General features: G+C 49.7%; 2 protein-coding genes across 11 annotated transcripts; both read left to right on the top strand.

Annotated features, from left to right (window-relative positions):
* The first annotated feature begins 3165 nt into the window (after positions 1-3165).
* BRPF1 (bromodomain and PHD finger containing 1) lies at positions 3166-18848 on the top strand. Of its 10 annotated transcripts, none has more exons than XM_028161620.2 (14): positions 3166-3505; positions 5364-5972; positions 9566-10525; positions 11288-11450; positions 11932-12063; positions 12452-12580; positions 13380-13689; positions 14213-14533; positions 14858-15142; positions 15634-15781; positions 16353-16489; positions 16592-16710; positions 17048-17202; positions 17890-18848. In XM_028161620.2, exons 2-14 carry the CDS (start codon positions 5374-5376, stop codon positions 18071-18073), a joined length of 3642 nt encoding a protein of 1213 aa, XP_028017421.1. In that variant the 5' UTR covers positions 3166-3505; positions 5364-5373; the 3' UTR covers positions 18074-18848. The 10 variants fall into 10 exon arrangements, with proteins under 10 accessions (XP_028017421.1, XP_008150060.1, XP_028017412.1 ...); XM_008151838.3 differs by having other exon boundaries at positions 14210-14533; XM_028161611.2 differs by having other exon boundaries at positions 12452-12598.
* Positions 18849-20673: 1825 nt separating this feature from the next.
* On the top strand, positions 20674-25909 carry OGG1 (8-oxoguanine DNA glycosylase). The gene is made up of 8 exons (XM_054729750.1): positions 20674-20756; positions 20880-20987; positions 21331-21578; positions 22117-22296; positions 24111-24292; positions 25084-25234; positions 25369-25418; positions 25691-25909. Exons 2-8 carry the CDS (start codon positions 20881-20883, stop codon positions 25772-25774), a joined length of 1002 nt encoding a protein of 333 aa, XP_054585725.1. The 5' UTR covers positions 20674-20756; position 20880; the 3' UTR covers positions 25775-25909.
* Positions 25910-26057: the final 148 nt, after the last annotated feature.

Raw genomic sequence — 26057 nt, 5'->3', positions numbered from 1 at the left:
CACCACCTCCCTGCCAATAATAAAGCTGATAATAATAATTACTCTACCTCTTCTCATGGGTCTTGGGGAGGGAGACTAGGGGACCCAGGGCCTTGGCACCACACCAAAAGGAGGGAACAAAGATTGCTTCAGCTAGGGTTTATTCCCATCCTAATATACAATCATCAAATCATTTCTTCAGACATTCTTCAAACACTTTCAGAAGTGATAAGTAAAACGGTATGTTTTTGCTGACAGAGGAGACAGGCTATAGCTTTCATCAGACTATTTTAAAAATATATATATTTCTTTATTGATTTTTAAGAGAGGAAGGGAGAGGGAGAGAGAGATAGAAACATCAATGATGAGAGAATCATTGATCAGCTGTCTCCTGCACAGCCCAACTGGGGATTGAGCCCACAACCCGGAGATGTGCCCTTGGCCGGAATCCGGAATCCGGAATCGAACCTGGGACCCTTCAGTCCGAAGGCCGACGCTCTATCCACTGAGCCAAACCGGTTAGGGCTCATCAGATTCTTAAAGGGGGTTCCTGAATTCAAAAGAGATCAGCATTTTTGTTTGTTTGTTTGTTTGTTTGTTTTGTTAATCCTCACCCAAGGATATTTTTTCCATTGATTTTTAGAGAGAGTGAAAGGGAGGGGGAGAGACAGAGAGAGAAACATCAATGTGAGAGAGATACATCAACTGGTTGTCTTCCACACACAATCCAAGCAGGGCCAGGGATTGAGCCTGCAACCGAGGTATGTGCCCTTGATAAGACTTGAACCCAGGACCCTTCAGTACTCCGGCTGCTGCTCTAATCACTGAGCAACTGGCTAGGGCAGTGGTCGAAAACTCATTAGTCAACAGAGCCAAATATCAACAGTACAACAATTGAAATTTCTTTTGAAAGTCAAATTTTTTAAACTTAAACTTCTTCTAATGCCACTTCTTCAAAATAGACTCGTCCAGGCCGTGGTATTTTGTGGAAGAGCCATACTCAAGGGGCCAAAGAGCCGCATGTGGCTCGCGAGCCGCAGTTTGCCGACCACGGGGCTAGGGCAAAAGGGGTCAGCTTTAAGATGACTTTATTACTCTGTTTTCATCCATTTAGTCTGAGTTTTCTGAATGAGGATAATAAAAACAGCTAATATTTTCTTTGACTATTCATTACATATCACACACTATGCTAGGTGATTTATAAGCATCATCTATTTAATCCTCACAACAATCCTGTGAGGTAGGCACTATATCTCCATTTGACAAATGAGGAAACTGAGGTTCAGAGTGATTAAGTCACTTATTGAAGAGAACTCTTCAGTTTGACTCCAGATCCCAAGATCTTAACCAGCAAACATCTTCCTGGAGTGTCCGATTTTATTAAGATGGGGTGTTTGGTTTTGTTTTTTAAAACACTGTATACAAAAACATACATTATAGTGGGTCAAATGCAAGGTTTGCAATAACATAAAATAGGAGTTTCCAGATCCTTTGGGCTTTGGCCCAAAACCCTGAAAGACTCTTTCACACTCCTCTTTCATGGCAAAATTGGAGATGCTTAGTGATAAGCATATTTAACAAATGGACTCTCCCTAGCACCAAAGTTCTCCAAAGCCCCCAAGAACTATCAATAAAGCTTTGGAGCTTCATTTTACAAGTAAGAAATTTGAGGTAGGAAGAATTTAACTTGCCCTAGTTCATGTAGCTACTAAGTGGTCTAGCCACATTAAAACCAATTGTCTGTGTTTTTAAAATTTATTGATGAGCCCTGGTCGGTTTGACTCAGTGGATAGAGTGTCGGCCTGCAGACTGAAGGGTCCTGGGTTCGATTCTGGTCAAAGGCACATGCCTGGGTTGGGGGCTCCAGCCCGGTGGGGGCATGCAAGAGGCAGCCAATCAATGATTCTCTTTCATCACTGATGTTTCTATCTCTCTCTCTCCGTTTTCCTTCTTCTCTGAAATCAATACAAAAAATATAAAAAAATAAAATTTATGATGAGAGAGAGAAACATTGACCTGTCGTCCCACCCACCTATGCATTCATTGGTTGATTCCTGCACGTGCCCTGACCAGGACGGAGCCAGCAACCCAGGTGCATCTGAATGATGCTCCAACCGAGTTACCTGGCAGAGCCCAGTTCTGTCTGAGATCATCTCCCACCCGGCAAATCGTAGCCCTGATACATTTCTCCGCCAACCTACAGGGTTCCAGGCATCCGAATCCCATTTTACTGTAGACAGGCCCTTTCACGCCCCAACAGCCCTCTGCACCTCCCTAAATCCGGTCCCTTTTTTCGGATCCACACCTTGCCTCCAGTCTTGCTCCAATACCTTTCCCAAGCTCCTTCCCTTTCCTTCAGCCACTCCCGGTACCGCCTTTCCCGTATAGTTCCGCCCCTTTACCTTATCCAAGTCCCGCCCCTTCCTTGAAGCCTCGCTTCGTTTTCCCCAGGTCTATCCTTTCTCCCAATCCCAGCTCCACCTTCCATACCCATCCAAAGCCCCGCCTTTGTTTGCTGAGGCCCCACTCTTAGGTTTAGCCTCACTCTTTGCCCCGGCTCAGTCCCTATTCTCCTAGCCAGGAGGCATTTTACAAATGACCCCGCCCCCTTATGTAAACCCCGCCCCCTATAAAACCCCGCCCCATAGACTGGTTTATTCTTTTTCCAGCGCCGCCCCTACTATAAATCCGGGTCTTCCTTAGGCTCAAGCCCACGTCCCTCTTGCTCCTTGCCCTGCCCCCCAGCCCCGCCCCATAACTCTGGCCCCGCCTCGCCGCCTTCCTGGGAGACTAAGGCCGGGTCTCCACCGCAGCCGCGGCGCCAGCGTCGGGGAGGGACAAGGGAGGGAGGAGACTGAGGGGGAAGGGAGAAGGGCGGGCTCCTCCAGTCCAGCCCCGTGCTCAATGTTCGGGGCCGCAGATTCGCCACACATGGCCCGACCACTCCGGATCCTGGATACCGCGACTTCTGTGTCCATAAACTCAACTCTAAGATGGAGGTGCTAGAGAAGCTCTGTGGGATGTTCAGGGGGCCCTTACGATTTCCAGAGAATGGTCTCCGGAGCCTCGGTTGGCGGGAGGAGATTTGTGGCGAAAGTGCAGTTCGGCAGCGCCGCGGCACTACGTTTACCCTGCGCAGACGCCGTCGCCGCCGCCGCTGCTGCCGCCGCCGCTGTCCCTGCCTTTGCCGCCACCGTCTCTGCTGCCGCCGTCCCCGCGCTGCCTCCGGAAGCCTCCATTGTTCCAGCGGCGCCGGGTCCCGAGACCGGGCAATTTAGGGGCTCTCGAAACAGGAGACAGCCGACAGAGTTGAGACACCGGGGCTCCGGCGGAACCGGGAGCGGCGGGGGTCAGCGCGGGAATCCCGGGGAGCCGGGGCCAGAGCGTGGGACGGCAAGGGGCCGGGGTGGCGAGGTCTGAAGTCTCCGGAATTGGGGCTCTCCCTCCCTGGCCCGTCTTTCCCCGCCAAGTGGGGTCGGAGCCCCGGCGGGCGGCCCCGGCGATGAGCCCGGACTCGAGGTGGCCGGTGAGTGCGGGCCTGGGACCACGGCGAGAGTGGCTAGCGGGGAAGGAGTTGAGTACTTTTGTGGGGCGCGCACTGAGCAGTCCTGCCCAGGTGCCCCTCGGGGCGCTCCAGCCCCCTCCTGGCGGGAGGACTGACAGTGCCTTCGCTCCCAGCAGGAATCCCGGGCAACAGTGTATCCTTCGTGGCTACCAGGGTCAACTTCAGGAGGGAGCCTTGTTTAACTTGTTACACTTCGAAAAAAGAGAAACCTCGCCTCATCCGGGAGAGGGCTGCGGCACCGCCTGGGCAGGGCCTTGATCCCTTCGGCTCCCGCCCCCAACTTCCTCTAGCCCCCTGAGTTACGCTGCCACCCCCTTGGGCCCACAGCCTTTCAGATCTAAGTTTTTGGCTCCCTCCCCTGTGCCTCTGCCACTGAGTCCCAGGGGGACATCTGCCCGGGTCTCTGTGCTACTTCGGAAGCTGGGGAGCCAGTGCAGCAGAGCTGCAGTGTTCACCAGGGACGCATCATTGAAAGAGGAGAGCTTATTTGTGCTTCTGATTGGTCTGTGTTTAAAGACACAGAAGCAGGTAGGAAGTAGAAGGGAGCTGGAGTTTCACTGACGTGGAAGTTGGGTGCTTTGACAAAGAGAGGCTGAAGCAGCCGACTTGCTTGGTTAAGTTGCAGGAGAAAAGAGGCCTAGAGGGGTCCTTGTTTGTCAGGGAGCTCAGGGTGGCACTGCCTGGAATGGTGCCAAGCCCCTAGCTGAATTGTTAAACTCAACTAAGGCTGGAGAAACTGGGGCAGTCTCTGACTAAGCTGGGCTTCCTGGGGGCTGGTGCCATCTGCTGTCTCCATTCACCCAGGAACACTGGAGAGGAGAATGGGAGGGCCCTGAGGACCAGCATGGAGTTGAGTGTGCCTGAATTGTCTTGTTCCTGTTTATACCCTTAGGACTTGGTACCACTGCCAGGGCCAGGACATAGACTTCCCCTAAAGACCTCAGAAATGAACTAATTCTTTCTATAATCCAGTGATTCAGCTGGATACCAGGACTAAGTCATTGCTACCCATTCAAGTTACTACATGGGCTAACACTAGCCTTCATCCATCTCTCTCAGCTCCAAATCTGCTGATCCCTCATTCCTCTATTCATTCAACAAGTTATTCATTCATTTGCCAAAAACTGAATGTCCACTGCATTCCAAGTACTGGGGATATAGAGGTGGGTAGGCTCTGGTGTCTGCAGTGCATAGCTCCCAGTCTAGTGGGAGGAGACAAAGAGGTGAAAATCGAATGCTATGAAAGCACAGTTCCCTATAGGAGAGACAAAGAAGGCATAACAGAAGTGACATTTAATATGGGTTTTGAAGAATGAGTAGGAGCTCACCAATCAGAAAGAATGGAAGGCGTTCCAATAGAGGTCGTCTTGCAGGAATGAGAGGTTATAACTTTCAGGAAATGGCAAGTTGCCTTGGATAGACAGACCCAAAGATGCAACTGGTGAAGAGAAGAGTCTGGAAAGGAGAACTAGGGCCAGACAATGAAAGGAGCACTTGAATGTCAACATAGGGGATTTGGATATTATCGTGAAGTAGGGAGCATCAGAAAGCTTTTAATCATAGGTTGAAATGACTGTTGCTACTTGGTAAAAACATCACTCTGGCCACATTATGCAATATTAGGCTAGAAGAGTTGAGGCATAGGGCAGAATAACCAGGCAAGAGGTGATGAGATCCATACTGTGGCCATCATGTGGAGAAGATGGTATTTGCATATGCTGTAGAGGTGGGCTGGCCAGGATCCTTGAAGAGAGGGAGGGCTGGAGGGAGTGGTCATAAACTCTTCCCAGGCCTATACTAATTAATCTGTAAATTCTAGATGTGACAGCATGGGGGTGGACTTTGACGTGAAGACTTTCTGCCACAACTTGCGGGCGACTAAGCCACCATATGAGTGCCCCGTGGAGACTTGCCGCAAGGTCTACAAGAGTTACAGTGGTATTGAGTACCACTTGTACCATTATGACCACGACAACCCACCACCCCCGCAGCAGACTCCTCTCCGTAAGCACAAGAAGAAGGGGCGCCAGTCACGCCCAGCCAACAAGCAGTCACCCAGCCCCTCAGAGGTATCCCAGTCACCCAGCCGTGAGGTGATGAGCTATGCACAGGCCCAGCGCATGGTGGAGGTAGACCTGCACGGCCGCGTCCATCGCATCAGCATCTTTGACAACCTGGATGTGGTGTCAGAGGATGAGGAGGCCCCCGAGGAGGCCCCCGAGAATGGCAGCAACAAAGAGAACACGGAGACGCCGGCTGTGACTCCCAAGTCAGGCAAGCATAAGAACAAGGAGAAGCGCAAGGATTCCAACCATCACCACCACCATAATGCTTCTGCCAGCACCACTCCCAAGCTGCCAGAGGTTGTGTACCGTGAGCTGGAGCAGGACACCCCTGATGCCCCACCCCGGCCAACTTCCTATTACCGGTAAGGCCACCTCTGCCTCCTAACTCTGGAACACTGGTCAAGCAGGGCTCAGGAGCCAGAGAGTGGTGACAGGCAGCAGATAGGAGAGTAGCAGGGATAAAGGATAGCAGGAGCACACTAGTAGGGCAGTACGAGGAACAGTACCCCAGCTAATGATGGTGGCCCTTACTATAACTACTTCATGTTATTCTCATAACCCACTTAGGTAGGTATTGTTCTCATTCCACAGATGAGGAAACTACAGAAAGGGGGCCAGACTTACCGAAAGTCAAAGGCCAGTAGGTAGCTGAACCCGTATTCAAACCCAGGTTCTATTGACTCCAAAGCTGCACTATTTCCACTGTATCAGAGGATCCCTTCTCTGGTTCCTGACTCGCTCCACTCCCTCACTGTGTGACCTTGGGAAAGGCATCTGGCTCTGGTGTTCTAGTGACCCCACCTGTAGAGCTGGTTTAATGTTCTTCTGCTGGCTTAAAGGTAGAAGACTGGGAACATTGATTTCATACGGTCCTAAAAGCAGTTTGTAAATCTGCAGGGCTAATTTTCCTATTATTTGTTCTGTTATTGTCACCCATCCTTTAGCATGCCTAAGCAGTGTTTCCATCAACTATATTTGGTAATCCTCCAATGGCCTTTTTATTTATCTCATTTAATTGTTTCTTGGTACCCCACTTCCTTCCAGAAGTTAGTCACAGTGGCTCTTAATAAAGTCACAGGCATAGGCTAAATTCCTTGAACATGGGATAAAAATGAAGGGGTGGGGCAATGTGGTCATAAAATTATATACAGAAAGCCTAGCTGAAAGATGGTACAACAACCAAGTATAAAAGTTACCTCTGAGAGTTTAGGCATCCAAGGCAAAAAGGGCATTCTGATGAGTTAGTTAAGGAGCAATCTTTGGTGTCAACTAATCAGAAGGCTTGATCTCTGAGAAGGACTTAGAAAGGTTTTTATATGAAAAGTTTTTACCAAAAGTGCCATCCATATGATGATATACTAATGTCATAAAAGGCAAATCTCATAAAAGCAAATCTGTGGGAACTCAAGTAATTTGGCTCAGTGTGTCACTTTTTTCTCTTGCCTGTTCACGTGTTACCCAGTCTCCTTCCTTTCTTCCATTCTTTCATCTACTGAGCCCAGCTTCACCTCCTTCTGACTTTACACTATCTCTTTTCTGTTAGACTGTCATGTCCACCCCCAACACAGAGGCCCTCAGGGTCTGCCCTCCCTGCTAATGGCTCCCTCCTAATGGCGCTCTTTGCTCTGGTAGGCAGCTTAGCCCAGCTCATTCTGCTCCTTTTCTTCCTCCCTCCACTCAGATTCACTCTTTCCTCCTGGGTATCAGGTCTGTTCTCCAGGACAGATTCACTCTTTCCTCCTGGGGATCAGGTCTGTTCTCTATCAGTTGGAGGTATGTTGCATGTAATTTATTACTGTTGTTAGCAAAACTGCCCTAGTTTGGGAAATTATTTGCTTTCTATGTAAATTTGGGAAGATTTGAGATCATCTCTCTAATAACACCACTTGCTCTCGCTTGCATCTGAGTGCTTTCTTGAGGGGGAGTGGGAGGACGGAGTGTCAGCTGGTGAGCCAGGAGTTCTACATGACATGCAACCTACCTTATCTGTGCTGTAGCCTGTAATATGGGTGCACTGTAGAAGTGTGCTATGCACCATCAGGTAATGTCTTGGCAGAGAAAAGTTTTGGAGCTGATTACAAGATCTGGAAGGGGCCATATGGTTCACACTAGCTCTGAGCCACACCCTTTTTCACAATGAGGGTATTGTAGTCACCTTTGGGAAGAGGTAAAGGGCTAAGGAATAAGCTGCTTCCTATAGACATAGCATTTTAGTCTCTCTCTTCCCTTCCACCTCCAAAATACCTTTCAAATGAACAACACTGGGAACTTGTTTCTGTGTGGTAAATCAAACATGGTTCTTGCCTCTATCCTATAGAGGAGTTCAACACATAAGCAGCTATAATCCATGGCAAGGTGGTTGGTCAGGGTTATACAAAAGCTAATGATAAACCTAACATTTATTGAGTACTTATTACATGCCAGGTACTGTTCCTAAGTACTTTACTTGTATTAACTCACTTAATGCTTACAATAGCTATATGAAATAAGTTCATATTAGCATCACCACTTTAAGATGAGGAAACCTAGGCCCAGGGAGGCTAGCTCACTTGCCTAGTATCATATAAAGCATGGCTCCAGCCCAGCCAGCATGGCTCGGTGGTTGAGTGTCGACCTATGAACCAGGACGTCACAGTTCGATTCCAGGTCAGGGCACATGCCCAGATTGATCCCCAGTGGGGGTTATGCAGGAGGCAGCCATCAATGCTTCTTCTCTCATCACTGATGTTTCTATCTCTCTCTCCCTCTCTGAAATCCATAAAAATATTTTTTTAAAAATAAAATTAAGCATGGCTCCAGAGCCTATGTTTGCCTGGTCTGCTCTAGCACCAGAGCCCCATTTCCCTTGTGGAGAGAAGAGGTGCAGCTTGCTATGTGCCACTTGATTTAGCCCATTTACTTTTGTAATTCCATTTAATCCTGACAGCATCTTTGGGAGGAAGTATTATTATCTTAATGCTATCTTCAGTAAAACAGGTTCAGAAAAGAGCAGTGATGCCCTGAAGGTCACAAAGTAGCAGAGCCAGATTTTTATTTTTATTTTTTTCAGAGCCAGGATTTAAATTTAGGTTTGTTAGAAGCGAAAGCCCCATTCATTCTATTGTAGCTCCCTATAGTTTTACAATACTAGAGTCCAGGTGATCCAGAGCATGGTAAGGGCGTGGGGAGCCCAGTGAGTGCCCCAGGGTGGAGTCTGAATCCTAGCTTTGCCACTTCCTGGTTTTGTGACCTTTCTGTGTTGGGCAATTAATTAACTTCTCAAAGCTTGAATTTCCTCATCTGCAAAATGAGGGCAATAAGAATATTGACCCTGTGGCTGTGGTGAAAATAAATGTGGTAACTTAGCACAATGCCTGGCTCATAGTACATCTTAACTATTCTGATTGTTATCTCCCAATGCTATCCAGAGAACAAAGACAGTACCTATAGTTTGAGGGAGCCCTGAGCTGGTGCTGGCAACAGCTGACAAGACCCACAGCTGCTCCATTCAGGACACTGCCAGCTGCTGCTAAAACAACTTACATATAATTTGCAAGTGACACCTGAGGAACTTCCTTCCACTGACTCTTTGTACCATCATCCAGATGGGTCCTAGCTGCCCCATCTTCTTCCCTTTAGGAATCTGGTTGAGCCTCTGCACCCCAAGGGAGGCTGTGTAGCAGGTAGGACATGAGGTTTGGAGTTGGCAGGCCTAACGCCACTTCCCAGCGCTACCACTTTTTCACAAGAGAGCTAGGGCAGGTGCAGTAACCTCCTCAAAACTATGCTTTCTTTTCTGCAAAACAGGAATGATTACAGGACCTAGAGTACTTGGGGTTAAGGTAAGGATGGAATGAGACAACATATGTAAAGGTACAGGCCTGGCTTAGAGTGAATACTTGGCAAATGTAACACACTGTCTTTAATGGAGGAAAATCTCAACCATATGATGCTGAGCTGCCTGTGTGCACTGCAGGTACATTGAAAAGTCAGCAGAGGAGCTGGATGAGGAGGTAGAGTATGACATGGATGAAGAGGACTACATCTGGCTGGATATCATGAATGAACGACGGAAGACGGAGGGTGTGAGTCCCATCCCGCAGGAGATCTTTGAGTACTTAATGGACCGGCTGGAGAAGGAGTCCTACTTTGAGAGCCACAATAAAGGCGACCCCAATGCACTAGTGGATGAGGATGCTGTGTGCTGTATCTGCAATGATGGTGAATGCCAGAACAGCAATGTCATCCTCTTTTGTGACATGTGCAACCTGGCTGTGCACCAGGAGTGCTATGGTGTCCCCTATATCCCCGAGGGCCAGTGGCTGTGCCGCCGCTGTCTACAATCACCCTCACGTGCTGTGGACTGTGCCCTGTGCCCCAATAAGGGTGGTGCCTTTAAGCAGACAGATGATGGGCGCTGGGCCCATGTGGTGTGTGCCCTGTGGATCCCTGAGGTCTGCTTTGCCAACACAGTCTTCCTGGAGCCTATCGACAGCATCGAGCACATCCCGCCAGCTCGCTGGAAGCTCACCTGCTACATTTGCAAACAGCGGGGCTCAGGGGCCTGCATTCAGTGCCACAAAGCCAACTGCTACACAGCCTTCCACGTGACATGTGCCCAGCAGGCCGGCCTTTACATGAAGATGGAGCCTGTGCGGGAGACAGGTGCCAACGGCACCTCCTTCAGCGTCCGCAAAACAGCCTACTGTGACATCCATACACCCCCAGGTTCAGCTCGCCGGCTGCCTGCCCTGTCCCACAGTGAGGGTGAGGAGGAAGAGGATGAGGAGGAGGATGAGGGTAAGAGTTGGAGTTCAGAGAAGGTCAAGAAGGCCAAGGCCAAGTCCCGGATCAAGATGAAGAAGGCACGAAAGATCCTGGCAGAGAAGAGGGCAGCAGCACCTGTGGTGTCAGTGCCCTGCATTCCACCACACAGGTATGTGGGGAGCAGTGGTCAGGTTGGTGAGGGAAGAACAAACCCTCCTGGAGACTGATAGCCCCCTGGGTGAAGTGACAGGGTTGGGTTATCTTCCTATCAGGAGCTATGTAGAAGTTTAAGAAAAAAATCCAAAAGAGATTAGCTATAGCAAGTCACCTGACTTACATTAGGAGCCAGAAACTTGCAAGTTTTATCTGGCAGACCTAACATATATTTTAAACTGCCCTTCACTTTGATGGTGTGGTTTAAGTTAGGAAGAAAGAGGATGTAATAGCTACCAGCCACAGAAGAAGAAATAGTCTGACTCTGAAAGGAGAACTGGATTGAAAAAGGGGGAGGGAAATGCTTAAGGAGTCACAAAGTAATTACTGCCACTGTGAATCCAAATGAGGGCTATGATCAGTTATTTTTAACTCTTTTTTTTTTTCTTAACTCTTATTTTACCTAGTCAGTTTCCTATACTGTACCTTGTAATGCTCAGTGTGAGTTGGGTATCCGAGGGTCAAATAGAGCAATTTTAGGGGTCAAACTCCCTGACCCCCAGGGGAACAGGGCAGGGTTAGGGATCTGGATTAGTGCTGGGAGCTTGTCTTCCTGTCTGCTGAGGTGCTATTGATGGCACTGTTTGCTCTTTGCCTTACGCCCGATGTCACAAACTTTTTGACAGCAGACTTATTCCCTTTTCAACCCCATTTAGGAACTCGCACTAGTTAAGAGACCCTTGTTTTACATAAGAAAATTTGTTATCCTGCTTCCTAGGCTCAGTAAAATTACCAACCGCCTAACAATCCAAAGGAAGAGCCAGTTCATGCAGAGGCTGCACAGCTACTGGACACTGAAGCGGCAGTCACGGAATGGGGTCCCGCTGTTACGTCGCCTGCAGACACACTTGCAGTCTCAGAGGAACTGTGACCAAGTTGGGGTACTGTGTCATATTCCCTGTGGGCTCTGGGAACTAAGACCAGGGGATAAGGATCAAGATTTGTAACTATAGCATCCAGTGTCTGAGAGCTTAGACTGTTCCCTTTTTTAAGCTAGCCTTCAAACCAGGCTCAGGAAGAAATTTTTTTTCTTATGTGGGGGAGGTGTGGAGAGGAGGAGGGAATGGCAGGGGCATGCTTCCTGGAGGGAGAACCAAGAAGAAATTCTTACAAATTATCCACTTGTAGAAGGGTACTGTTCCTATGTGCTTATTCATTTCCTCAACAAGTGTATGCCAAGCATTGGCACAGGGGACACTTAGGTTGAGGAGCTCCCGCTTGAGCTGGCACACCTGCCAGTAAGTTCCTGTGCCCCCTCCTTTGGCTGTACCTGCCCTTAGCCCAGTTTTCTGGGCTATCCTCTCCTCTGCCCTTTCCTCTGACTCCCTCATCATCTTCTAATGCCCTTTTTTGCTTCTACAGAGAGATTCTGAGGATAAGAACTGGGCCCTCAAAGAACAGCTCAAGTCCTGGCAGCGGCTCCGGCATGACCTAGAGAGAGCTCGGCTGCTGGTAGAGCTGATTCGCAAGCGGGAGAAACTCAAAAGGGAGACGGTGAGTGCTCCTGGGCCAGCTCTATTTTACAGAAAACATATCTGGGAGAAGGAAAAGCATGTGTTGTCTAGCCAGCAAGTAATAGGGTTGATGCTCAGTGTGCTCTTGGGCTCACCAGAAACAGAATGTCAGAGGAGAGAATGAATGGAACTTTTAATTATGTGATACAGGTAGCTAGTGCTGTAAGTTAAATCAAGGAAGGGAAAGGCCAGAGTAGTTGGGGAGTTTCACTGGGTGGGGCCTTGTAGAACATAGACCTGAGTGAGTACTCCCAGCTGTTGGGGGTGGGAAGGAAGGCGAATTCCCAAACCAGCTTTGACCATCTCCTCAGACCTCTCTGCCAAGGGACTGGCCTGGGGCTGGCTGATTGGGCCTTTATGTGTGTCAGATCAAGGTCCAGCAGATCGCCATGGAGATGCAGCTGACCCCCTTTCTCATCCTCCTTCGCAAAACCTTGGAGCAGCTCCAAGAGAAGGACACGGGCAACATCTTCAGCGAGCCGGTCCCTCTGTCTGAGGTAACCGAATTGGACGAAGTAAGAATCCCTTCCCCTCACTCCACCTTCTTTCTGTTCCTCTCCCAGTTGGACCCCTGCTGCAGGTCTGGGCCAGGGACTAGGAGGGGACCTTGAAGAGAGGGGCTGGTGGCTCTGGGGCTCCAGGATGAACTGGAGCCACATGCATCACCTGGACTCTGTCTTGTCCCTGTCATACCCCAAGTGCCCAGAATGGGAGGCAATCTGCACTCCCTCCCCAGAGGCAGGGACTGAGTCTGCCAAATGAATAATTGCAAGGCAGGAAGACACTTTCCGGGTGCTGACCCCTAGAACGGAGACTTTAGAAGGCTCAGCACCTAAAGAACCAGCTCTGAAGCCCTAGGTCCTGACTGGCAGACTCTTCTCTCTAAAAGGTATAAAATGAGAGGCCTAAGGCAGCAGCCTCCTTATAAGTCTTAATGATAAGCAAAAAAGAGCTATAGGAATGCAAGGTGGTATTATTTCCAGAGGAATCCCCTAGCTATCTTCTTGTTGAAGCCTCATACGGCTCTAGGAGGTGGATTTTGGCAGTAATTTTATCACTTTTCCAGGCCAGGAAAAGAAGGCCCAGAGAGGTTAGGAGACTTGCCAAGATCACACAGCTTGTGACTGGTAAAGTCAAGACTGAATTCAGTTCTCTTTTCCCCTGAGCTATATGCCTACCTCTTAACTGTGGTGGGAGGAGGTTACAGATGCATTTCAAGGGGTAGTATTAGGGGCAGGGGTTCAGGGGGAATGAGAGGCATATCTCCACTTAGCTACACCTACCCTGTTCTCCCAGGTACCTGACTACCTAGACCACATCAAAAAGCCCATGGATTTTTTCACCATGAAGCAGAACTTGGAGGCTTACCGCTACCTGAACTTTGATGATTTTGAGGAGGACTTCAACCTCATCGTCAGCAACTGCCTCAAGTATAACGCCAAGGATACCATCTTCTACCGGGCAGCGGTGCGGCTCCGTGAGCAGGGTGGTGCTGTGCTCCGCCAGGCCCGGCGCCAGGCAGAAAAAATGGGCATTGACTTTGAGACGGGCATGCATATCCCCCACAACCTGGCTGGAGACGAGGCCCCACACCACACTGAAGATGGTGGGTGATGAGTCACACACACATAGATGCCAGTGCTAGGGATGAACAGCTTTCCAAAAGTCCCCTCCTGGGAGCAGGCAGTGTAGGCAGGAAGCAGTTAGGCTGAGCAGTGACAAGCTATCCCCAGGAAGCCAGATGGGTGAATGGATAGCAATGCCTGTCAGTTCACATCTTGGTTCTGCTATTTTATGGCTATTCCTGGTGAGCGGCTGAGGGGAGAAGGGTTTCTTTTTCTTTTCTTTTTTATTAATATATTTTTTTTTTATTTCAGAGGGAAAGAGAGAGATAGAAACATCAATGATGAGAGAGTCATTGATCGGCTGCCTCTTGCACGCCCCACACTGGGGAATGAGCCCGCAACCGGGCATGTGCCCTGACCAGGAATCAAACCGTGACCTCCTTGTTCAACCATCTAGCGACACCGACCGGGCAAGAGTGGGTTTCTTACTGCCTGTCCAGATTTAAGGGGTCCAAATACCTGCCCTGAATCTGACCTTTTCCCCCCTATCCCCACTCCTAGCAGCAGAGGAGGAGCGGCTGGTCCTGCTGGAGAACCAGAAGCACCTGCCAGTGGAAGAGCAGCTGAAGTTGTTGCTGGAACGGTTAGATGAAGTGAATTCCAGCAAGCAGAGTGTGGGCCGCTCACGGCGCGCCAAGATGATCAAGAAAGAGATGACAGCGCTTCGGCGGAAGCTTGCCCACCAGCGGGAAACTGGAAGGGATGGGCCTGAGCGCCATGGCCCTTCCAGCCGGGGCAGCCTGACACCTCACCCAGCAGCCTGTGACAAGGATGGGCAGACAGACAGTGCCGCTGAGGAGAGCAGCAGCCAGGAGACAAGCAAAGGTCTGAACCCCATAACAAGGTGGACCCCAAAGCAAATTAGACTTTGACTCTGCAGCACACACTCAGCCCCTGCCCTCCCCAAGGCAGAGGTCTTTCCTGCACAGCTAGCTGTACTTTCTCCCTCATTCCCCAATCAGGGGCCTCTTAGCTGCATCTCTGGCTATTTGTATAAGAGACACTGTTCCCAATTCCATGACCCTCAAATCATCTCCCCAACAATAGCTGGAGTATTGGACTTATACACCCAGGGCATACCCTGGATGACATCTACCCTTCCCACATCAGGCCCCTCACCAACTTTCCTTCTCTCTTTCTCTGCTCCAGGCCTGGGTCCCAACATGTCCTCAACCCCCGCACATGAGGTGGGCAGGAGAACCTCAGTTCTGTTCTCCAAAAAGAACCCGAAGACAGCTGGACCGCCCAAGAGGCCGGGCCGGCCCCCCAAAAACCGGGAGAGCCAGATGACCCCCAGCCACGGAGGCAGTCCTGTGGGGCCCCCTCAGCTTCCCATCATGGGCTCCCTGCGTCAGCGCAAGCGGGGTAGGAGCCCCCGGCCCAGTTCGAGCTCAGACAGCGACAGTGATAAATCCACAGAAGACCCCCCAATGGGTGAGCCTCACCACCCAGTCCCCAAAGAGAGCAAAGCTACCATCTTTCCCAACATAACTTCCACCTATCCCTTCATTTTCCCATAATATCTTAGAGCTAGAAGGGCCCTTAGCAATCATTTAATTCAATCCCCTCATTTTACAGACTGGGAAACTGAAACCCAAAGACACTGATCCAGCTAGATTCCCATCCAGGCCCCCCTCCATTGTATCACTTCACCTTTTCTCTTCTCATCCTCCTTGGTGATCTCCTGCCCTTTAAGCCATTTTTGTCCTAAAGTCTATAACTGCCAAGGGAAGTGTAAGGGGTGGGGCAGGGCTGTGGCCAACTATGGTGGACACCACCCAGAGCTAGCTCTGCTGGCCAAGGTTGGAGGAATATTCCAGCACAGAAAGGGAAGCCAGGCTCTAAGTACCTCTTACCCCCATGCCATCTCTGATCTACATCTTCCTGACCGATTCCTTCCCTCCTCCCCTTCCCCCCCAACCAAGACTTACCAGCCAATGGCTTCAGCAGTGGAAACCAGCCAGTCAAGAAGAGTTTCTTGGTATATCGTAACGACTGCAGCCTTCCCCGGAGCAGCTCAGACTCTGAGTCCAGCAGCAGTAGCAGCAGCAGTGCTGCCTCAGATCGGACCAGGTACCAGCCCTCCAGATCAGGGCCTGCCTCTGGGATGCCCTTCTGGGTTTCCCTATGGGAAGTGGGGTGGCAGCCATCTCAGCTTAGATTAAGATGGCTCAAATCCAAGGTTCTCTGCAAATAAATGGAATAGATGAGAATATCACCATAATGGAATGGAAGGAACCATACTGGGTTCAGCTGATGTTTTAGAGCAGAAGGCATAAACTCTTGCTTTGTGGCCTGGATTGGCCTACAGACATATTTTGTTTGGCCAGCATGGTGTGTTTTTAAAAACGGAATTCAGAAGTACCACATAAAATTCCCAGTTTCTGTGTTCTTTTTAAAAATTAGGTCTGGCAAATCTGGCCAGTATTGCTTTTAGACAGGGTATACATTTCATCACCACCACTGCTAAACCCAGCCCACATCAGTCAAATCACTGCCAAGCCACTGAGAACATTTGGATTTGAAAACCTTTAAGTAGCTTCTGCTTTCCAAAAGTCTTAGACGCTGGGGGTTTAAAGAAGAAAGGATACCCAGCATGCCATTCACTCTTCTTTGAGCTGAGCTCCCCTTGTTTTGTCTACAGCACAACACCCTCAAAACAAGGCAGGGGCAAGCCCTCCTTCTCTCGGGGTACATTCCCAGAGGACAGCAGTGAAGATACCTCAGGCACTGAGAATGAGGCCTACTCCGTGGGTACTGGCCGCGGTGTGGGCCACAGCAGTAAGTACCCCCGCCCAAGGCCAGGGATGCTGGGGGCCCAGTGTCCGGGCCTTCCCAGCCCCCTGTCTGCTGATCTGCCCCCTCTCTCCCATTCCTGTGAAGTGGTAAGGAAGAGTCTGGGCCGGGGAGCTGGCTGGCTGTCAGAGGATGAGGACTCCCCGCTGGATGCTCTGGACCTGGTGTGGGCCAAATGCCGAGGGTATCCATCGTACCCAGCTCTGGTAGGATTCTGCTTTTTTTTGTCATATCCCTTGCCTGTCAACCCCAGAATGCAGACTCATAATTAATAGACTTTTTCTACTCTCTGCTGAGCTGCAGAGTACAGGGGTCTTTGGCAGGTAGAGAGTTAGAGGTCCCTGATTAGTTTCTCCAACTTTCCCTTTTCCTTCCCATGACCCCTTGGGCTCTGAAATAATTCAGCATAGGAAGAAGGTCAGCATTGCAGTAGCATGATAACCTTTCCATGTCTCTACTTCAAAGGAATCTCAAAATTCTTAGGTAGAGTAAGCCTTGGAGAAGAGGAGACTGAATCAAACCAAGGTCTTATTATTCCTTCAGATCATTGATCCAAAGATGCCCCGGGAAGGTATGTTCCACCATGGGGTTCCCATTCCTGTGCCCCCACTAGAGGTGCTGAAACTTGGGGAGCAGATGACCCAGGAAGCCCGAGAGCATCTCTACCTCGTCCTCTTCTTTGACAACAAGCGAACCTGGTAAGGGAGGAGGGGAGCATGTGGTGACTCACAGCCACAAATACAACCCTGGAAATGGGGGCAGACTGCCAGGAAATTCCAGCAACAGACAGGCTGGGCTGTCACAAATCAGTGGGGGGAGGGACTTAGGTCTTTAAGAAAAAGTTTTATGTTGACCACAAGTCTGAGCAACTGATTGGGCACAGCTGACAAACAGCTGTGACTAGAAAACAAAGAACCATCAGTGACTGTGACAAATATGGGAGTGGCTCTCCACCCAGATCGAGGTGACTTTTAGACTTAGTTTTCCCACCTCTTCCTCCATGGTGACAAGATTAGGATAAAGCAGGCATAAAGTCAGACTCTGAATCCCTCTTCTGTCTCGTTTACATATGTAATCTTTTTGTTAATTATATGCAGAGGATTTTTAATACCAGTAAAGTCTGCCTGGAGCCTGTGGGACAGGGTACTATTTCAGGTTAGGTCAGGGCTCCTCCTTTTTGCACCCATAAATACCCTGTGGTTACCCCTCAGTGTGACAGTTGACTGGGCTCTTTTATCACTGTGAACAGTTATTTGAGGGCAGGGAATCCCAGTGCCCACCAGAGTCTCGTTCTCAGGACGTGTTTTTGAATGAATCGAGTGAGGAAGGCTGGTGCTTATTGCTCTCCCAGAGATGACTTATTTGATCCTCACTTCATCTTGTAGGCAATGGCTGCCTAGGACTAAGCTGGTTCCTCTGGGTGTGAACCAGGACCTCGACAAGGAGAAGATGCTGGAGGGCCGCAAGTCTAACATCCGCAAATCAGTGCAGATTGCCTACCACAGGGCTCTGCAACACCGCAGCAAGGTCCAGGGCGAGCAGAGCAGCGAGACCAGTGATAGTGACTGACACTGCCCAGCACAGCCCAATCTACAGTGCCCTGCCACCTCTCTCCCCTTTGCTCACTGTCCTGGAGTGGCACCGGCCTCTGCACTGACTCATTCCTGGTCTTGGGGCCAGTCTCAGGGGAAGCTGGGTGGGGGAGGTCCCTCCTGCTCTGAGTGCAGCTGGACTGTACAGAACACTCCAAGGGCCCGTGGTAGCTCTGTGCAAAGAGAGGGGAGGTCCCACAGGCCAGAAAGCTCCAGAGACCTCACAGCATTGTAGTGCAGGGTGGTGGGCCAAGGTTAGGACACTGCATAAAACAGGCCAGCCCATCACCTCTGCCTGCTCCTGCCAGGAGAATCCATAACTGCCTAGTGGCCTGAGGCCTGTGCAGGTGATAAGGTGACCGGGCATCCGCCCTGCCTAACAGTGGGATTGATGTCTGTCCAGCCTGGAAGAGGGGCACTAGGTGACCCCCTCCCCTGCTTTTGTAAATACTGTAATTAGTGGAGAATTTAAATTATTCTCATTTGTAACTGCGTTTCCGGGTCGCGCCAGAGTCATTTGGTACTAAAAAGACTGGGGCCTGTCCCCTCTTCCCTTCTTCCCATAGATTCCCCCACCTTTCAAACTGGTTTGTATTTATTTCAAAAGAAGAAAATATATTGATTCTTAGAAAATAAATTCCGTTTGGAATTCTTGGTTCTTGCCTTCTGCCAGGGCAAAGGGAGGTTCTGTTCCCCAGGGATGGCAAATAATTGGGCCCAAGTGGTTGCTGGCTGCTCTGCATATTGCATTTGTAAGACAACAGCAAAGATAATATGACAGCTCTCATTTCTCATGCACTTACTGAGTGGCAGTACCTGTGTTAGCTCCTTTAGATACAGTTTCATGTATCCTTGCATTAATTAAAGGAAAGGTTAATAATAAGGTGGTTATTTCCACAAAGACATAGGTTTTGAAAAATTAAGTAACTTGCCTAAGTTCTCATTAGGAAGTTCCCAGAAAGCTCCAGAGACCTCACAGCATTGTAGTGCAGGGTGGTGGGCCAAGGTTAGGATTCTGCATAAAACACCATCCCATCACCTCTGCCTGCTCATGCCAGGAGAAGCCATAACTGCCTAGTGGCCTGAGGCCTGTGCAGGTGATAAGGTGAACGGCCATCCGCCTAACAGTGGGAATGATGGCTGTCCCACTAGGATCTGAACTCAGGTCTGTCTGTCTGCAATTTAACCAGTATGCTGAACTGCTAGAGGAAGAGTCAACTGTGCGAGCTTTCATGAACTTCGGATGTTTAAAGTTCTTCAACAGGATTGTCCAAGTGTTTCAGAGTCACTAGAGTTGCGACTTTCCCCTTCTTAACTGGGGACAGAGCAGGACTATAGACGGTTGCTGTTCTTCATTCCCAACCCGCTCCTTTTCTGATGCAAGCATTTTTTGAAGGAATGCCTTCCAAGTGCTAGGCACCTGTGGGCTGGTGTGCCAATGGATGAGACAATCACAGGAGGCAGTTGTGGAAGGCTTTGGAGCTACTGAGTGGAAGTGAGACAACATCATGTCTGATGATACCAAGTTCCTGGTACTCCCTGCTAGGTAATGTGGGTGGGGCACAAAGATAAATCAGCTGTAAATCTTGCCCTTCAGGAAACTGCAGTCTAATCATCAGCAACCAAAAATCATTATGCTAGGAGATAAAAATGTCGCCGGATAAAAGCCCAGGTCTAGCTTTTTGTGACTTTCTCCAGAAGGGAAGAAATTACCCCTTTCCTGGGCTCAGGCAGCCAGCCCCAGCAACCGGGCTAGGCAGACAGGCTGCCTCAGGGCCACACACTTGTGCTTGAACTGAGTTGCCTCTCCCAGCCCCAGAGAAAGCCCCTACACTAGCCGCAATCGACGCGGCAGTGTGAGATGGGGGAGTGCGGAAGGAAAGTCCAGACAGAGTAGCGGAGGCAGGGACAGGAGGCGGGACGATCTGAGGAGTCAGGCCTCGGAGTGAAGTCGGTGAGGAGGCCTAAGACCGGCGGGCGCGGAGACATTTCCTCAGGAAACAGGCGCTGTGGGCTGGAGCTGTGGTCGGGTCCGGGTCCGATTCTCAGTGAACGGGGGTTCATCGGAGGAGGACCTAGGTAAGCGAAAAGCAGACTAGAGAGGCGCGGTGGAGAAAGGCTCTCTGAAGATGGCGGGGGATAGGATTTGGTTGTGCGGGCCGGCAAGTCTGAGGACATCAGCCAGTGAGTACCAGGGCCCCGGTCGGTGGGGACACGCTGGCCTGCCCGATGTAGAGGAAAGGCCCAGAGAGCGCCAGCAGCGAGCCCAGCGCGCGCTAACCGCTAAGATGCCTCGGGAAGGCCCGCCCAGCGCCGCCACGCCCGTTCTCATTGGTGCCTCGTATTTCCCCGCGGATTGGCTACCTCTAGATCCAATAACCCGGACTTGAGCCCTACTTCCGGTAAGGCTTCGCAGGAAAGGCCGGAAGAGTGCGCTTGCGCGCGCGTCCCAAACTACGGCAGCTACGAGGTACAGTGGTGAGCGCCCTGGGGCTTGGGGGGCGGGAGGTTTAGGGCAGAAGGTGGGACCGAGTAGAGAGGGCGGGACTTTGGCGGGTGGTAAGGGGCGGGGCCTGCGAGGAGTGGAAGAAGGCGACTGGGCGGAACTTAATACAAACATTGAGAGGCGAGGATTTCGTGGAGTTGGACGAGGCCTTTAGGTTCGTGGTCTCTTAGTGGGCTTGGTCTGTTGGTAGCGAGTAGATCTGCTTCCGAGTGGGCGGAGCCATTATGGGGTGGAGCCTGATACAGGAATATTAGCCTGCTCCCTTTTGCCTGGTTAGCATGGGGCATCGCACTCTATCCTCCGTCCCGGCCCTGTGGGCCTCCATCCCCTGTCCACGCTCTGAGCTGCGCCTGGACTTGGTTCTAGCTTCTGGACAATCCTTCCGGTGAGTGACCTTAGCCTGAAGTGCAAAGTTGGATGTGATGGAAGAAATCTCAATGTACGAAAGAGGAAATTGAGGCAGGGGTGAAGAGCCTGTTACCTTTTTTTTTTTTTTTTTTAATGGCCTGTGATTGTTGTAAGGGTGGGAAAATGTTACCACTTTTATAAAGACATAATAAGCCTGTGCAGTGTTGTGAGGATCAAATGATATAATTGATGTAAAATAAAGCACTTTTACTTTACAATGGATAAATCAGTTTTATATGTGGAAAGGTTGTAGGATGGGAGGGCCCCAAAGGTTGCAAGAAGGGAAACTGAGTACTAGGGCCCTGTGCCTGGGGTCTCAGGTGGAAGGAGCAAAACCCTGCGCACTGGAGTGGCGTGCTGGCAGACCAGGTATGGACACTGACCCAGACCGAGGAGCAGCTCTACTGCACTGTGTACCGAGGGGAAAAGGGCCAGACTGGCAGGCCCACACCAGAAGAGCTAGAGGCCCTGCGCCAGTACTTCCAGCTGGATGTCAGCCTGGCTCAACTGTATCGCCATTGGAGTTCCAAGGACCCCCACTTCCAAAAAGTAGCTCAGAAATTCCAAGGTGAGTATAGGGCCTGGGACAGGGTTTGGGTTGGGGTTCTTGTAGTTTGGTTAGTTACTCAGTTTCACCATCTATAAAGTGGGGATTATATTTACCTCATAGGATTTTATGAAGATTAAATGAGCTAATACATGTAAAGTGTTTAGAATAGTGCCTGACACATAGTAGTTATTACTATTATGATTTTCCTACTGATCACCATCATGGAGTGAAAAGGATATTGAGTCAAATTCTGGATGTGTGACCTAGGGCAGGTGACATCATTCATTCTGTAAATATTACAGAGCATCTGCTAAGTGACTGGGGATATAGCAGTGAACAAAATGGACACAAATCCCCACCCTCATAGTGCTTACATTGTGGCTTGGGATGGGATGATGACCCAGACCTCGCAAGATGCTATGAGGAATGATGTTGCTTTCTCTAACAACTTTGTCCCTCATTCCCCTGGGAGCCTACATGCCTAGGATCTGAGGGTGAGAGGAGGCCACTCCTGACAGCAGGTGCTTCTCTTACCCGCTGCCTTTCTGATCTTCAGGTGTTCGACTCCTACAACAGGATCCCATCGAGTGCCTTTTCTCCTTCATCTGTTCTTCCAACAACAACATTGCTCGCATCACTGGCATGGTGGAGCGGCTCTGCCAAGCCTTCGGACCTCGGCTCATCCAGCTTGATGATGTCACCTACCATGGCTTCCCCAGCCTGCAGGCCCTGGCTGGTGAGTAGGTGGGTGCCTGCCCCAAGGCTCACTAACAGCTTTCGGAGTCTGTTCAGTTCACCCCTGGTCCCCATCTCCCATCTCAAAGCTTCCTGCCTTCCCAAAGACTGCCCTCATCCAGAATCACCCTGTCTGGTCCGATCAGCCCCAGACATACCTCACCCTCCCTGTCAGTCCCTGAAATGTCAGCACCTCACTACTCTGCTTTTTGCCCCATGTTTCAATGCCTCATCAGAAAAACATCCATATGCAGTGTGTAATAGTTTGGGGTTAAATGCATATGCTTGTTGTGTGTGTGTCTTTAAGAGAAAGTTTATTTAGAAAGTCACAAAGATAGAAGTGAGCTATAAAAGAAATGGGATCAGGAAACAAGTTACAGAGGCAAAAGAAGGACCCTTGGAGCTTAGGAGAAAGAGAGGGGCAAGGAAAATGCACCTTGGCAGAAGTGGGTGAGGAAAGGCACGGGCGTACTCCATAGAGAGAAACCTCTACACACATGTTCTGGAAAGAGAGTGCCTTAGTCTGAATCCCAACTCTGGCACTTATTTAGCTTCTCCTCTGTTTCTTCATCTGTGGAATGTGATAACCTATCAGAGTTGTCACAAGAGTTGAGTAAAAGCATACACATACTGCACCTAGTACATTGTTTGGCATATGGGAAATACGCGGAAAATTCAAGTTGCTATCTCTATAGTGAATCCAACGATTTTGTATCCAGGAACACACATTCTTTACAGCAGCCCTGTGAGGCAAGTTTTACAGAGATAAGTATCTCAGTTGGCAGAAGTGAGGACCAAGTTAGGGAAAGTGCTTGGGGAATGTATAGTAAGGAGACAGCCTGCCTGGAGAAAAAAAGAATGTTTTTGGTGGTTAGAAACCCAGTCTTGTACCTTAGCTTCCAGCTTAGTATTCATAAGAACTCAAGAAATTCATTCACCTCTTCAGGCTTCTCTTGTTTGTAGGATGGGTATAACAATTCCTATCTAGAAGGGTGAGAGGGAATAAAGCAATCATGAAGCGGGTTTAGAGCACAGGAGTTGGTGTTTCAGACCCAGGTGCAGATCCCATCTCCACCGTGTCCTTTCTTTAACAAGTTACTTAACCTTTTCTAAGTCATCATTTTGAAATAGGAAAAACATCTGTGAAATAGGAAAAACATCTCAGCCAGTGAGCAGTGGTTGGGTGTTGACCTATGAATCAGGAGGTCAGGGTTTGATTCCTGGTCAGAGCACATGCTCAGGTTGTGGGCTTAATCCCCAGTAGGGTCATGCAGGAGGCATTCGATCAATGATTCTCTCTTATCATTAATGTTTCTCTCTCTCCCTCTCCCTTCCTCTCTGAAATCAATAAAAATATATTTTGAAAAAAATAGGAAAAAATACAGTACTATTATCAGGATCCTTGAGAAAAATGAATGTGATAATGCATCCAAAGCACTTTGTATTTGATAACCAACACTTGATCATAGAAGCTCTTGCTATTATTATGACTATTATTTAGATCATGGGTGTGAACAGCCCTTTGGAAAGGTTAAGAAACTCAATTGGGAAGTTCCTCCAGGGCAGCAAGCCCTTCTGAGTCCCTGCCCTAGTGCCCAACACAAAATAGGTGTTCAGAAAACATTTGTAGAGGGGTAGAACCCAGACCTTAATCCTATCCTTTGCACATGCAAGTATCCCAGGGTCTCCCAGAGGGTGGCGAGGTGGGAGAGGGGTGCTTAGGAAAGCATTCCTGTGGGGTGGAGGGTTCACACTAGCCTGAGGACATAAAAGGATTTGAGGTTGCCTGACCCTGCTCCTTTCCCCACCCTCCAGGGCCAGAGGTGGAGACTAAGCTCAGGAAGCTGGGCCTTGGGTACCGTGCCCGCTATGTGAATGCCAGTGCCCGAGCCATCCTTGAAGAACAGGGGGGGTTGCCCTGGCTGCAGCAGCTGCGCAAGGCCCCCTACGAAGAGGCCCACAAGGCCCTCTGCACCCTGCCTGGAGTGGGCATCAAGGTGAGGCCTCAAGGTGGGTAGGAGCTACCCTCAGACCACCCATGTAGAGAGTAACAGAGTAGGAGACAAGACAGGCCTGAGAGCTGGGTGCAGGCTCAGCTTCTGGAGGCAGAGCAGGAAGGAGAAATGATACAAGCGGATACTTTATTGGAGAAAATGCAAAAAGGGTATAAAGGACATTGCCCTTTGAATGCATTTGTAGAAAGGCCATTTGTTCAGGTGCACATATACACTGCTATATATACACACAGAAATTTCCTGAAGGAATCACAGGAAACTTAACAGTGGTTATCTTTGGGAAGACACATAGGAAGGTATTTCTACTTTTATTCTTCTTGTGAATTATATGTACTTATAAAACTTTTTCTTTAATTTCAACAAGAGGATTGCGAATCTGGCATTTATTGTGTTCTTCTGTATACTTCTCTGCAGTTTTGTTTAAAGAACTTTTTTTTATGGGCTCTGAACTTTAACATTAAGTCCTTGTTCTGCTTCTTCCTAGCCATGTAATTTGGGCCAAGTCACTTTACCTTTTAGAACCTCATTTTTCTTATCTGCAAAATGAATATAGTACCAGCTTCTTTCCAGGTTATGAGAACTTGGCCTACGTAGATATTCATGCAGTAGCACTCTCATCACATCTGTATTTAAAATTATTAATAGTTGGTATATATTGATTGAGAATATAGAATAATAATAATCTCAGAGTGTCGGAGGAAGTATAGCTGGCTTTGGGGCTAGAAGCAGGATGCTGCCTGGATCCTGCCATTCCTCCTCTATGTCCATCAAAGGTGGCCGACTGCATCTGCTTGATGGCCCTAGACAAGCCCCAGGCCGTGCCCGTGGATGTCCACGTGTGGCAGATCGCCCAACGTGACTACAGCTGGCATCCCACAACAACCCAGGGCAAGGGTCCAAGCCCCCAGGCCAACAAGGAACTAGGTAAGGAGAGAGGGAGATGCCAGGGCTAGCAGTAGGCTGAGGTGGTAGAAACTTCTCACCTCTCTTCCTAATACCCCACCACTGTGGATGGGGATGTGAGGCCAATTTGTTTTACCTCATTATCTCTGATTTAGGAAACTTTTTCCGGAGCTTGTGGGGACCTTATGCTGGCTGGGCCCAAGCAGTGAGTATACGTAGGCTTCCTCTCCTCCAGCCCTGACCCCATAGGACTTCTCCCCAAGCCCTGACCCAGGGACTCTTCTACTGCCTCTGCCCTAGGTGACCCTAAAGGATTCTCTACCCTCCATCCCCAGCCCTGACTCTAGTGGACTTGTGTTGCCCTGGACCTGCTCCCCAGTAATTCCATTTCTCCCCACACTACCACCAGCTCCACCAGCCAGTGTACCCTGAACCCAGTGTACCCTGTCCCCACATAGACTCTTCCCCTGCCCCCAGGTGCTGTTCAGTGCTGACCTACGCCAACCCCATCAAGAACCACCAGCAAAGCGCAGAAAGAGATCCACAGGGCTGGAAGTCTAGCTGGGGGGCACAGGACAAAGGGATTCTCCCAATATCTTTTCCCTCCATTCCCTATACTCTCCTCCATTCAGACTCATGTTGGGAAGGGGGCTCCATGCAACTACCTCAGGGTCCAGACACCCTCAAGCTAAGCAGTTTGCATAACAGTGTGGAGTGGAGGGGGGCGTTATCTGGGGAGACAAAGCTACCTTTGGTTTTATCCTCTTCCCTTTATTACAAGAAGGAACAATAAAATAGAAACATTTGTATGGAAAATGCAGTGGGGGAGTGGTAGGAAAAGGGG

This window comes from Eptesicus fuscus, chromosome 18 (genome assembly GCF_027574615.1).
Source record: "Eptesicus fuscus isolate TK198812 chromosome 18, DD_ASM_mEF_20220401, whole genome shotgun sequence".
Lineage (NCBI taxonomy): Eukaryota > Metazoa > Chordata > Mammalia > Chiroptera > Vespertilionidae > Eptesicus > Eptesicus fuscus.
This window is presented reverse-complemented; position numbering and strand designations above follow the sequence as displayed.